General features: G+C 29.3%; 4 protein-coding genes across 12 annotated transcripts; 2 read left to right on the top strand and 2 right to left on the bottom strand.

The window, feature by feature from the left end:
- Nucleotide 1: 1 nt before the first annotated feature.
- LOC117207761 (RAB6A-GEF complex partner protein 2) lies at nucleotides 2-2,281 on the top strand. Of its 5 annotated transcripts, none has more exons than XM_033448303.1 (7): nucleotides 2-74; nucleotides 337-524; nucleotides 589-710; nucleotides 848-955; nucleotides 1,049-1,198; nucleotides 1,306-1,418; nucleotides 1,500-2,281. In XM_033448303.1, exons 2-7 carry the CDS (start codon nucleotides 403-405, stop codon nucleotides 2,028-2,030), a joined length of 1,146 nt encoding a protein of 381 aa, XP_033304194.1. In that variant the 5' UTR covers nucleotides 2-74; nucleotides 337-402; the 3' UTR covers nucleotides 2,031-2,281. The 5 variants fall into 5 exon arrangements, with proteins under 5 accessions (XP_033304194.1, XP_033304196.1, XP_033304195.1 ...); XM_033448305.1 differs by lacking the exon at nucleotides 2-74 and adding an exon at nucleotides 87-159; XM_033448304.1 differs by lacking the exon at nucleotides 2-74 and adding an exon at nucleotides 97-167.
- A 1,165-nt stretch (nucleotides 2,282-3,446) lies between these two features.
- Nucleotides 3,447-7,430, top strand: LOC117207788 (ribosome biogenesis protein BOP1 homolog). The gene is made up of 8 exons (XM_033448351.1): nucleotides 3,447-3,752; nucleotides 3,891-4,775; nucleotides 4,838-5,513; nucleotides 5,574-5,783; nucleotides 5,862-6,139; nucleotides 6,207-6,306; nucleotides 6,386-6,581; nucleotides 6,654-7,430. Exons 1-8 carry the CDS (start codon nucleotides 3,642-3,644, stop codon nucleotides 6,805-6,807), a joined length of 2,610 nt encoding a protein of 869 aa, XP_033304242.1. The 5' UTR covers nucleotides 3,447-3,641; the 3' UTR covers nucleotides 6,808-7,430.
- Nucleotides 7,431-7,707: 277 nt separating this feature from the next.
- On the bottom strand, nucleotides 7,708-10,579 carry LOC117207791. 2 transcript variants are annotated; one of them, XM_033448358.1, is made up of 3 exons: nucleotides 10,080-10,579; nucleotides 9,432-9,755; nucleotides 7,708-9,329 (listed from the first exon to the last, which is right to left on the bottom strand). In XM_033448358.1, the coding sequence occupies exons 1-3, from the start codon at nucleotides 10,232-10,234 to the stop codon at nucleotides 7,859-7,861; spliced, it is 1,950 nt and encodes a 649-aa protein (XP_033304249.1). In that variant the 5' UTR covers nucleotides 10,235-10,579; the 3' UTR covers nucleotides 7,708-7,858. The 2 variants fall into 2 exon arrangements, with proteins under 2 accessions (XP_033304249.1, XP_033304250.1); XM_033448359.1 differs by having other exon boundaries at nucleotides 9,947-10,220.
- Nucleotides 10,580-10,675: 96 nt separating this feature from the next.
- On the bottom strand, nucleotides 10,676-13,126 carry LOC117207793 (protein AATF). Of its 4 annotated transcripts, none has more exons than XM_033448364.1 (3): nucleotides 12,914-13,126; nucleotides 12,283-12,597; nucleotides 10,676-12,217 (listed from the first exon to the last, which is right to left on the bottom strand). In XM_033448364.1, the coding sequence occupies exons 2-3, from the start codon at nucleotides 12,492-12,494 to the stop codon at nucleotides 10,864-10,866; spliced, it is 1,566 nt and encodes a 521-aa protein (XP_033304255.1). In that variant the 5' UTR covers nucleotides 12,495-12,597; nucleotides 12,914-13,126; the 3' UTR covers nucleotides 10,676-10,863. The 4 variants fall into 4 exon arrangements, with proteins under 4 accessions (XP_033304255.1, XP_033304254.1, XP_033304256.1 ...); XM_033448363.1 differs by having other exon boundaries at nucleotides 12,283-12,582; XM_033448365.1 differs by lacking the exon at nucleotides 12,914-13,126 and adding an exon at nucleotides 12,723-12,806 and having other exon boundaries at nucleotides 12,283-12,582.
- Nucleotides 13,127-13,249: the final 123 nt, after the last annotated feature.

Here is a 13,249-nt window from a genome sequence, read left to right as displayed (position 1 = left end):
ACGTATTTTGATTGTAAACTGACATTTAAGTTTTCTGTATTAGGCCGTGTAGACCGTGTGTAACGTGTGCAATAGTATGTATTGGTTCTTTTATGTTCATATAGTTTTAGACTTAGATTAATGTTTGGAATCTTGAACGTCAAAATAGAATATGGATAAGTAAAGTGGTGAAATAATGTTTAAAATATTCATTTTATAAATTGAAAATATATGTATGAAATTTATTTTGAATTTTGTTTGATATAATTGAATAAAAAAATTGATTTATTATACAATTTTAATATGTAGTATAAAATATTATGAAACAAATTTTTAATATGAATTAATATATTCCAGAAAACAACAAGTAATATATTGTGAGATTTACTTAAATGTGTATTCATAATTTTTATAATAAAAATCATGATTGAGATAACAGCAAAACTAATTAGAGGACCTGTATATTTTTCTGGCGAAGTTATAGAATGTTTGGTCACATTTAGTAATCCATTAAATCCAATTCATCAAATATCTCAAAGTCATAGGTAATATGTAATTTATTTATTTATATTAAAGAGCTAAATTTTTACACATAAATTATAATTCTAGTGATATTTTTGAGAGTCTCGCATGGGCTAGTGCACAAGTTCATTGCCAATGTTCCACAAATAATAAAATTGTTTTCTCGGAGAAGCTGAACATGACAGCACAGTTAGCAGCTATTAATGCAAGTAAGTCTATGGTATTTTAAAATAATTATTTCTAATTGTTGCATGAAGAAATATAGAATTTCTTTCTTTGATTTTAATTATTTTGAATGTAACTTTCTAATTCATTCAGTTTGTTTTTTATAATAAGTGTTTTGCAGATACAACCTTTGCACCATGGCAACAGGATAATGGTCATGTTGTTCTAAATACAAAGCCAAAAATTTTATTTTGTGATTTAAGATTATCTCCTGGTGAAAGTAAAACATGTGAGTATCTAATTGGAACTTGGACATATTATAGACCAAAAATATGATGAAAATTATATAAATAAATTTTTGTTTAATATTTAAATTTTGCAGATATTTATCGGGAGACAATTCCAAGTGATGCACCTCCATCTTATAGAGGACATGCAGTAAAGTATTCATATAAAATCACAATTGGAACACAACGAGTAAACACAGCTATAAAGCTACTTAGAGTTCCATTCAGAGTACTTTCTTTAAGTGGTAGTATATTATCTAATTTTATAATTTTAATAATTTAGCACTACTTCTACTAAATCACTGTAGAAAAATTATGACTGAAGCTACTGCTTTTATTCATGAATTTGTAGAATTGCCTGAAGTAACTGCTTGTAATGATAGTGTTGACTTGAGTCCAAATAATCCATTTATGGAAACACAACACAGAGATACTCCATTAGATGTCGCGCTACAAACTCTTCAGGTTTATTAGTTTCTTTTTACATAAAAATTTATATTTGTTGTATAAATGCAGTATTAATTAATATTTTATTTTTACATTTAGAATTTAACAGCTAGACGCAGTCCAAATTTTTATAATATTACAAACGGACGTGGGCGTGTTGTGAGATTTTGTCTTTTTAAAAATTCATATAAACTTGGAGAAGACATAGTTGGAACGTTTGATTTCTCGAATGCTACCGTTTCTTGTGCACAAGTATCTGTTGCGTTGCAATCAGAGGAACATATTTCAGAGGAGTACAGACGAGGAAAGGCCTCAACACCAACTTTAGTCAGTTACAACAAACACCACGAAATGTGTATGGGTTTAAAATATTCCCATTTGGTATTACCCATACCATTACACGTAACACCAGATTTTACTACTGATTTAATGACACTAAAATGGAGACTACACTTCGAATTTGTTACGACTTCCAAATTAGTAGAAATGCCCAATAAAAGTACTGTTAACTGGCAAGGACCATTGATCTTGGATGTTGAAACGATGACATGGGATTTACCGGTTCATATTCATCCAACAACTACACCGCCTAATACTGCACAACAAACTAGATATAATACAGTGATATAACAAATTGTAAAATTTTGTTATATTGGAAATTCACAGAGGTTTATTATTTTTCATTAATAGTTATTAAACCATACATTTTCTTAATTATTGATATAATAATGTCGAAAAAATAATGTATATTAAAAAGCATAAATAGATGAAGTGCTTTATTTATGTAACATGAATTTATCAGGGTAAATCATTTTGACAACAAGTAATTCATATATTTTAAATATTCTATTTACACAATAGTAAAGAATCTTATAAATGTATGTCTTTTTTGTATGTCTATAAATCATTTATTTAACACTTAGCCAACCACGCGCGTTACAGTGAGCTATACATTTCCACCGCTTTCTGACAAGCCAACCTATATACTGTCGACCGCATATTTTTCCAAGTATCGAGGACTAATATTCACTACTTAAAAAACAAAGAAGTCCAAAATTATTTAAGTGATTAATTATATTTTGCGGTAATGATTTTATTTAACAATTTCACATATTGTTTATACAAAACATCAAATTAAAAGTATATAACAATTATCTTTTGTAGTTTATGCAAAAAATATAGGTAAAATTAAAAACATTAAAGATGACAAAAGATAAATAACACGACTTGAATTTGAAATTAAAAATTCATAATGCATATTAATATTTTTTTATAGTGTGATATCGTTCGATTATAACATTATTTAGTCATAACTGATAGTGTAACTTTTTAACTAATTTTAACACCACTAAATTGGTGTATTTTATTATATATTTATAAAAGCGGAAAAAGTGGTGCAAGTAATGGGGAACAATTTCAGGTAAACAATAACTGATAATAACAACAAAAAAAAAGGAAAACGCGTTGCTAAAGTCAAAAAGGGACATCTCCCCGTTCGGTCACGCAGCGATGTTTTTCACAGAGGAGAGATTTCCCTATTCGATTGGCTAAGTGTTACATTCACAAACTGAAAATTTTATTAATTGCACTTTGGATTTTAATGTGTTTAATAAAAGGTATTCAACTTTTTTGTAAGCAATTAATAAATGTGATTATTGTCTATTAAAACTGTCTTATTAATTTATTCTTATCAAATTAATAAAACGGGGAGGAAGTAGTAATATCGTTTTATAAAAATCAATGACAAATTCATATATTAAATAGATATTTATTTCTCTTTAGGAATTCTTTGGTATACACGTACAATTGTAAGTACTTATTCCAGCTTATTCCTAATATATGACGTTTTGAGGGGACGATTATGTATAGGATACCAAGGGATGGAATTAACCCCACACAACCTTTAATTCGTAAATACTTTCCTGGGACAGTATTCTTAGCACAAATTTAGCTTAATGCCTCACTTCTCTATGCACATGTAGTCGACCTTTTATAACGTATTGCGCTATTCAATCTTTCTTATTACTCTTGTTCTGCAAGGCATCTTCTTTAGCTCATTGCTACGGCTTCTGAATTTTCGAAACTATTGGCGGGAAGAGCGCCAAAATCCCCTCCCTTTGTCCAAAGAACTCATACATATTATTTTATAGTTCACACTCTCATATAACTAAATTTAAAGTACTCGACAACACGTGAAACATACATAACCTCATTATTACTTGTATACATGCGGAGAAGAAGATGAAGAATCAACGAAAAACTTCAAAGAGGAAGCTAAATAACGTAAAAACTGCAAATAATGTTAGAGAAGGAGAAACGGATTCACCGAAACCTATATTTGAAGAACAATCGGTAAATTTTTTCCATCGATATGTTCTAACCTATAAGAAAACATAACCAAATTAAACCAAATTAAATTATTATTAAATATATGTACTTCGAAAATGTCATTTATTATTTATATTTCATGATACGAAAAATATTATTTAGGATTCAGGTACCGAAGATTTATTGTCTGCTGAAGTAAATAACGATGATGGAAGTTCAGATGAAGAAATAAATGAAAATGAAGATATTCCTGTATCAGACACTGAACAAGATCCAATTGTCTTTAAATCTGATGATGAAGAAGATGAATTAAGCTTTCAGACAGATTCAGATGATCTTGGTCTTGATGAAGATTATTCTGAAAGTGAAGAAGAAAATATTTCTCTTGATGAAAGCGAAGATGAAAATTTGGAAAAAAAAAGTGAAAATTCTGAAACTCCCTCAACATCTAAAGATAATGAATTTGCAAAAATAAAAAAAGGTGGATCTTCTATGTTTAATGTTAATAATAGGAATATTTCTAATACACTACAGACTAAGAAACAAAGCAAAACTCTTATAAATAAAAATAAATCAGACGAATCAAATATTGGTAAAGATATACAAAAAGGTAAGGTACAAAATAAAGAAAATTTAAAATTAGATTTAGAAAAATGTAAAAAAAGGAGTACTAAGAAGAATACAGAATCTAGTATACATAATGAAAATGCAAATCATGATAAGTTAGTAACAGATCAACAAGTAGATGAATATGAATATGATAGTTCTGATGAAGAAGATATTCGTAACACAGTTGGAAACATACCAATGAAGTGGTATGATGAATATGATCATATTGGTTATGATTGGGATGGTAAAAAAATTATAAAACCTCAGAAAGGTGACCAGTTAGACAATTTTTTGAAAAGAATGGAAGATCCTGATTTTTGGAGAACAATTAAGGATCCTCAGACTGGGCAAGATGTTGTATTAAGTGAAGCAGATATAGATTTAATTACAAGGATACAAAAACGAAAAATTCCGGACATAACTTTTGATGAATATGCTGTAAGTATTTTTCTAATTTATTAGTGATTCAGGAATTACATTTTTATGTTATTATCTTACAGCCATGGGTAGAGTGGTTCACTTCAGAGGTGATGAAGACACCATTACGTAAATTTCCTGAACATAAACGTTCATTCTTACCATCTAAATCAGAAGCTAAAAAAGTATCAAAATTAGTTCATGCACTTAAGATGGGTTGGATAAAATCAACAGCAGAATTAAAGAAAGAAAGGGAGAAGAAAAATGAACCACAATTTTACATGTTGTGGCAATCAGATGATCAAGCTGAAGAAATGCGTAGAATTCATAAACATATCCCACCACCAAAAAGGCATTTACCTGGACATGCAGAAAGCTATAATCCTCCCCCAGAATACTTATTCGATAAAAAGGAACTAAAAGAATGGAATAAATTACAGACAACACCATGGAAACGAAAATTACACTTCATTCCACAAAAGTATAATGCTCTTCGCGAAGTACCTGCCTATCCTAAATACGTTAAAGAAAGATTTCAAAGATGCTTAGATTTGTACTTGTGCCCTAGAGCATTGAAAATGAGATTAACAATAGAACCAGAAGCCTTAGTGCCTCAATTGCCAAGTCCAAAGGATTTACAACCTTTCCCTACAACAATGTCTATGGTATTTAAAGGTCACACAGATATGGTAAGAAGTATTACAACAGAACCAATGGGACAATATATAGCTTCTGGTGGTGATGATATGAACTTAAAAAGTAAGTATATCTTCTATGAAATATTATACATTATATATAACAATGTTCATTGTTTTACAGTATGGGAAATAGCAACAGGCAGGTGTGTAAAAACAGTACCATGTGGGGGGATAATTAGATCTGTGGCATGGTGTCCAAATCAATCTTTATCGCTTATAGCGGTAGCTGCAGATAAAAAGGTTCTATTAATAAATCCTGGTGTTGGAGATCATTTAATTACTAATAAAACAAATCAATTATTAGAAATAATACCTCAAAGTGATGTTATAGGTATTGTAAAATATAATTTCTATACAATACTTCATAAAAATACTTTATAGAAAAAGTATACTTGTATCTTTGTTACAGTAAGTGAAAGAGTGAAAGCTGCTGTTCAGTGGGAACAAGCAGAAGATGAATATTGGACTAATGGAATTAGGGTAATTTTAAATCATTTCAAAACAGTAAAACAAGTAACTTGGCATGGTAAAGGTGATTATTTTGCCACTGTTATGCCAGATGGTCAAAACAGATCTGTCTTAATAAATCAATTATCAAAAAGAAGATCCCAATTACCTTTCACCAGGTCAAAAGGTTTAATACAGTGTGTCTTGTTTCATCCAATTAGGCCCTATTTATTTGTAGCAGTAAGTAGAAAATAATATAAATTAAACGTAAAATTCTAAATATATAATTGTAATAAAATAATTGTAGACTCAACGAAATGTTCGAATATACGATTTAATAAAACAGGAAATGATTAAAAAATTGCTATCAAATTCACAATGGATATCATCAATGACAATACATCCAGGTAAGACTGAACATTATATGAATAATGTAAGTACTTAAATCATTATTATTTCGTTTAATAATCGTACTTATATTTCCAGGAGGTGACAATATTTTAGTAGGCACATACGACCGCAAAATGCTTTGGTTTGATCTTGATTTAAGTACAAAACCTTATCAGACATTACGTTTACATGGTACAGGCGTTCGCAGTGTTGCATTTCATAAGCGATATCCACTTTTTGCATCTGGTGCTGATGACAGAGGTCTTATTGTTTCCCATGGAATGGTGTACAAGTAAGATAACTTGCATTTATAATTATTTGACCATTGTTCATTATGTACTATTTATTTCATAATGTATTTCAGTGATTTATTGCAAAACGCATTAATTGTACCACTTAAAAGATTATGCAATCATGAATCTTATAATGACTTTGGTATTTTGGACGTGATGTTTCACCCTATTCAACCATGGGTATTTTCTGCAGGTGCAGATTCAACAATACGAATGTATACTTGAGTTGTATATGTATTTATAGTTTTAGTTAACAAATAATGCAATGAAACAAATATTATGTTACATAACATAGACATTTTTTATGAACAATTATTTAGAACTATAAAAATTAGAATAAATTCTTTCCCAAATGTTTTATTTTGTGCATGAATTTGAAATGTAACTTTTGTATTCTAATCCTTTACAAAAAGTAAACATATAGGAACGTTTGTATCGTAAGAGGATAAAATACGATAGTATAATTACGACAAAAAAATCATGAAAGATTATACAATAAATATTCTATAATCAAAATAATAAAAAATTGATCTATTCCTATACATCAAAATTTACATGATTTATAAAGGCTTGATATCTAAATGCATCTTAAATTAAAAATCTTTTAAATATATATAACGCACTTGCGAAAGATCTTAGACTAGTTTCTAGACGTATGTAGAAAGAAGTTTAAAAATTTTAAAAGAAAAGATCGTTTCCATTAGTAAAATTATCAATAAATGAGTTCGAAATGTACAAAAATTATAAGATGTAAAAAAGTTATGTAATCGAATATTTTATCAAGTTCGACTTTTTATGTAGAAAGTAATTTTCTGTTTAATAAACATCGAAATAGATCTTGAAATGTATATTGCTGAAGTCTCTAGTTTACTGAAAGTAAACTTATTTAAAAATTATTTGCACATGACGATGATAATAATTTCGTTTGTAAATGAGTAAAAAATAATCTTTTTAACGTTTGATTTGCACAACAGAATTTCATATTAATTTTGTATTTATAATTTTTATATTTTTGATTGAATTACTAATGATTATTTAAAAGGCCCGAATTCTGATTTATTATATATTCATAATTTACTAACAAATGTTAGGCTAATACGAAATATTCAATGATTTACAAATAAAGTGAATATGACATACAAAATATCCTAAAGGTATATAAATTAAGTTTCTCACTATCACCTTTTACAATATAATCAACAAATTTAAAAATTATATGCACGTATTCATATACATACATACATACATACATACATACATACACATTTGCGTACGTTTAAGAAGAGGGTGGTGAATGACCCAAACATTGCCACTCAGGCTCTCCACATTCGCAAATACGACCAGCGTGTCTGACTTGAAAAACTGTTACTATACCCCTGCTGTCGTCGAATCTACAAGTGATGTGTAAATCATGAATTAAGAAAGTATAAAATTGGCTACCCCATCGTTGTCTCAGATATACCGATCTAGGATCCTCGCGAAGTACATTTTCAATGGCTATTTTTTGGTCATTTATTTTAGTTCCTAAAATCTCGTTTAATTGAATCAAAGCACGATCGTTAAATACTACACATAGAGGTGTTCGAGGTCTCGATATCCATTCTGGAATTCTTATCTCCGAAGAAATATTAGCTCCAGATTCTCTGTTCTCAGCGTTTCTCGATTCAGAAGAGAATACTAAATGTGTGTCTCCACTGTCTGGTAAGCTATTGTTTGACATTGTTCTTATTACTTGATTCGGTAAATGTTGTGAAGGAGTAAGAACTTGTGGTTCTAATCCTTCTTCTCCATCAGGAGCTTCGCGTACCCCCATCCTTACAGGAGAATTATCAATTCTCGAATTTAACGATCGTCGATGAATTAAATCTATATCTGTACCACAAATGGTATTTGGTCCATCAGCTCCATCTAAAAGTCTAGACCGAGAAGCATGTGTTTCTGTGTAATTAGATCCCACGTTTCTTGATCCATATGTTGGTTCGATGTTAGTACGACCATTTACGTTAATATTTTGTAATCTATTATTTATATCTACTAAACTCTCTGGTTGTTCCACGTTGGACGAAAGTACGTTATGTCCTATTATATTCAAACTTGTCCGTGGATCAGACAAAGTGTCGGAAAATGTATGAGCAGTTCTATGTATATCGGTTACATCTATGCTATGTTGTAGTGCGCTATTATTGTGCAAACTGATATCATTTAATTCAGAAAAATGTCTCATACTGGAATAACTTTCAAAGTTTGAATTTCTTTGGAACTCTTCAGCTTGTAACCTTAAAGCAATTTCTTCGTCTCTAGAAACATCTGTCTCTTGATTTGTTTTATTAATAACTTTTCTATAATAAGATTCTGAAAGTAAACTTCTTGTTTCATCCCCAAGACTAACATTAGTACTGAATGTGTCACATGTTTGATTTCTGGCAGTTTCTTCTATGCACTCAAATGCATCATCTACATTAGATTCTTGTGATCTGTTACTTAATTTCTCAAAATATATAGGACTATCATATTGTGGTATATAAGGTTTTATATCTAGTACAGGTGATTGATCAACCATGTCTACACCTTCAAAATAAATTGTATGATTTTCTATTGTTGTAATTTTTACTAAACTCAAACCTATTGGACATGGACGGTGTGGAGAACGTGTAGAAAATACGCCTGTTTTTGTACCATTTAATCTTGGTGGTGCAACTTTGGCACGAACATGTGTTGAATCATTCCTATGAAAGTAGAATAGAACCCTATTGAGAGAAAAATGATTTTGTATTAATTATTTAGGGATAAATAAAACAAAAAAAAATTGTTTACTATAAACTATTTGCTTTTTAAATAGATTATCTTACCACATATGTGAAAAATCTTGTAATCCTTCAAGTGCATGATCAGGATTAGTAAATATTGAATTATATAATAACAATTTTCCTGGTACTTTTCCACAGACTCCAGTTTGTCTAGGTGTACCACGTTTACTAGGAAACCAAGTAGATATTACTCCAATTGGTTTTAATTTTATGGTATCATCATCTGTACTAGTGCTAGGTTTCACATCATCTGGACCTATAACTTTTGCGTCAGGCATAGATGGTCTATTTCTGAATGATTCCAAGAGACGCTTTATGCTGTCAACATCTTTTTCATGTATATATCGAAGACTCTTTATTTGTTGTCTGTGGAAATTACAATTAATACAATAAACTGTCACATATTAGTAAAAATAAAATTTTAATAAGGTATAAAATATAATATGAATTTAATAAATTTTTAACTTTAACAAAAATTGTAGTATTTTTAATTGTATCGTTTATTTTACGTATGTGTAATAGTCATACACTCCATATGTACACGAACACATACATACACATAGTTATATGTACACTACAAATATGTAAGTATGCAGAAAACAGCATGTTTGAGTAGAACTTGTTGATATCTCTTTGAGTAATTCTTTGAACTCATAAAGATAGGATGGGACAGAAGAATGCAAATAATACCTTAAATTATTAATTTCTTTTCTGGCTATATTTAACTGACCAAGCAAATATTTAGTGCTAAAATCTGAATTTTGACAAGCAGAATCCATAACTGCTCCTTCGAGCGAAATCGCCGGTCGAATTAGGTAGAATGAAACGAAATAGACATCAACCATGGATCAACTAAATACAATAGTGAGACTACTGGTTCTAAAGCTTGACGTAGTTGATTAAGAAAAGAACGGATGTAGAGGAGACACACAGTGATGCATTTGCATTAAAAAATTGGACAAAATTATTTTTGTACGTAAATCACGTTTAATTGATGCAGTTTATTATTTTGACACGAAATAGATAGAGGGCGCAACTCTGCTACATGAAAAAATATGCAAAATATACCTGCAGATTATATAGATAGTCACGTTTACATTAAATATTTTATACTTAACTGCCTGATGTTCTCCTTAAAATATAATAAAAAAATGAATATGATCAATCTGTTTATAATGACTTTAAATCAATTAATATATTAAAGTTACTTTATTTACTAAACAAAATTATATATATACAACATCTTGTTGATAAGGCTAAAAAAAATAATATTCCAATAAATATCATTAAGTATAAAATTTTAAGCACTCTTGCGTTATTATATACACAATAAACAAATTTTGTTTATTTATTTTATTGCATAATATTAACTACAATTATTTTTGCCTGTATTTCATTATCAAATTTCTGTAAATCTTATAAAATATTTTTGATTAAAATATATAAAATTAACATTTTATTAATTGTCCTAAACTTAACAACCAATTTGTACATTTGGTGGTTTAATTTTGCCAAATAAAGAACTATATAATTCATCTTTTGCATGATCTGTCCATGTATCACTTATTGTAATAGGAGCCATAAAATTTACTAACTTATTATGTACATTATAACGTATTCTTCTACCTTTAGTAGCTCTTGTATCTATTTTTCTTTTCATTTTTCGCCTCATATTCTGTAATTTTATCCATTGTTTACTAAGTTGTATAGGATCAGTGATATCAGATGATTTATATTCAATTAAATCTCTTAGAAGTTGATGATAGAAGTCATCATCATCATAAATTTCAGAATCATAGTCTTGAATTCTTCTACCATCACTATCTTCTGTTATTTGTTCCTTACCAACAATTTTATATTCAGAACGTTTCAATCGACTTTTTTTAAGCAACTTTTCCTTATCATTTAGAGCGAATTCAATTTGTTTTAGAGTTGTTTCACTCATACCTTTATTTAATTTACCACTAGTTATCCTTGTCTTTTCATTCCATTTTTGTACAACAGAATTTCTATATTCTATATATGATTTGTGATTATCGTTTAATATCTTTTCATAGTCTTTAAGTTTCAATTTTTTGCTAAATACATTCTTGTTAAAGCTTTCTTTATATTTGTCTGAAATTGTATCTTTATCTTCATTTTCATCCTCTGTATCTGAAAGAATTTCTTCATCCATTGGATCTTCTGTATTTGCTATTTCATCTGTGCTTTCTTCAGCTTTCCTTTTTTTATTGGACATAGATAAATTTTTTGTTTCAGGGTATTGTTTTAAAAAGAAAGTTTGCAACTGTAACATATTATTCAATAATATTTTCAACTTATTTTTTACTTCATCAGCTGTTTTTGTGTATTCTGCATCCATTTTAAAATTTTGATAAACATCATGCTGAGGCATTTGATTACTAGTAATTAAACATTTTTGTAATTTTATCCTCATTTCTAGCAAATTTTCCCAAAGCTTTAATTGATTTCTAACACAACTACCTTTTTCTATATCTGCTCTTATATTTATCTGCGATATTGTCTTGATATCTGTCCCCTGCTTTGTAGAAAGGATATCCTTACTATCTTCATTTTCAGAATCTTGTTCTAAATTCATTTTAGTGTCATAACTCATTTCCTCATTCGAATGATCATTTTCATCATCCTCCATATTGCTATCATCATCTTCCATATCTTCTTCATTATTACTGTTGCTGATATCATCACTTTCTTGCTCCATACTATTCATTTCTTCATCTTCACTTTCTGAAGTGCTTTGTACAACAGAGTCTTCATCATCATCATCCTCATATATATCTTTTCTTGAAACTTTTTTACCTTTATATCTATAGTAGAGAAATAATGATCCTATTAAATAATTCTATAATAAAATTGAAGTAAAATTTCGTACCTTTCGTCCACTTGATCCAAGAGATCCACATTTCGTCTACGTATCTCCGAAATTTGGAAATTACTATCTGAATTATCACTTTCATCATAACGATCAACTAGTTTTGCTTTCGTGTCTTCCGCTTCATCGTCGGAATTAAAAGTTACTGGTGTTGTAGTAACTAATGAATTCACTTTGTCTGCTAAGGTTTTCTTCTGTGCTTTTAAAGCCATTGCTTCGATCAAACAAATCTGAATTAATTCAACTATAAATGATGAATTTTACCACGTGCACCTTTCTATACGGGTTGATGAACATAACCTATAATAACATAACCTATAATTGTTATATCATCGATTATAAAATTTCATTGAAGTCTGTATACAATATATTTATATTTTATTTCTAGTAATTGTTAATTAATAGCACACTGATAATATTATCCGGACTCATGTACATACTACTATGTACTATACATATGTACTGTACACATGGATAACGGATAACATTTCCAAGACTATACTACTACCTACATTGTACTCATAGAGTGCGCGACGGAGTCATGTCAAATCATATCATATGTTACCGTGAAAGTAGATACGGTATACGAATAGAAAGAATACGAATTGTTTGATCAGACGTGCATACTTACGCCGTTCTTTGATCAGTGTTACGCTTCATATTTACTGTACGAATGTGCATGCTTATTAGACAAAGACACAAAAGACCTCTGTGAAGCCTTCCCTTTCTATTTCAATATCGCTTTTTTCAGTTCCTTCACGTACTATATCTTTACACTCGATCACACGATATATCTCTATGACTGTACTCAGTAACAGACTGTATCGCAAGTCGTATAGTAGTATGTACAACTGTACTAAACTGTATTATACAGTACTCTAGTATTCTATACTGAGGAATGGATATATCATTCGTAACAGTGACAAATATGAAGATGCTCAAGAATATAGAATTCGAAAGCTATATA

Source organism: Bombus bifarius, unplaced genomic scaffold (genome assembly GCF_011952205.1).
Source record: "Bombus bifarius isolate JDL3187 unplaced genomic scaffold, Bbif_JDL3187 scf7180000008046, whole genome shotgun sequence".
NCBI lineage: Eukaryota > Metazoa > Arthropoda > Insecta > Hymenoptera > Apidae > Bombus > Bombus bifarius.
The sequence above is the reverse complement of the archived record's forward strand: the minus strand, read 5'-3'. Positions and strand labels throughout refer to the sequence as shown.

Coding starts and splice junctions, on each gene's coding strand:
- LOC117207761 (XM_033448303.1), top strand. CDS start 403: ATGATTGAGATAACAGCAAAACTAATTAGAGGACCTGTATATTTTTCT. Junction 711..847: donor GTTAGCAGCTATTAATGCAA/GTAAGTCTATGG, acceptor AGTGTTTTGCAG/ATACAACCTTTGCACCATGG. Junction 1,419..1,499: donor TCGCGCTACAAACTCTTCAG/GTTTATTAGTTT, acceptor TTTTACATTTAG/AATTTAACAGCTAGACGCAG.
- LOC117207788 (XM_033448351.1), top strand. CDS start 3,642: ATGAAGAATCAACGAAAAACTTCAAAGAGGAAGCTAAATAACGTAAAA. Junction 4,776..4,837: donor TAACTTTTGATGAATATGCT/GTAAGTATTTTT, acceptor ATTATCTTACAG/CCATGGGTAGAGTGGTTCAC. Junction 5,514..5,573: donor TGATGATATGAACTTAAAAA/GTAAGTATATCT, acceptor ATTGTTTTACAG/TATGGGAAATAGCAACAGGC.
- LOC117207791 (XM_033448358.1), bottom strand. CDS start 10,234: ATGGTTGATGTCTATTTCGTTTCATTCTACCTAATTCGACCGGCGATT. Junction 9,756..10,079: donor AAAGAAATTAATAATTTAAG/GTATTATTTGCA, acceptor TAATTTCCACAG/ACAACAAATAAAGAGTCTTC. Junction 9,330..9,431: donor CAAGATTTTTCACATATGTG/GTAAGATAATCT, acceptor TTCTCTCAATAG/GGTTCTATTCTACTTTCATA.
- LOC117207793 (XM_033448364.1), bottom strand. CDS start 12,494: ATGGCTTTAAAAGCACAGAAGAAAACCTTAGCAGACAAAGTGAATTCA. Junction 12,218..12,282: donor TTGGATCAAGTGGACGAAAG/GTACGAAATTTT, acceptor TCTCTACTATAG/ATATAAAGGTAAAAAAGTTT.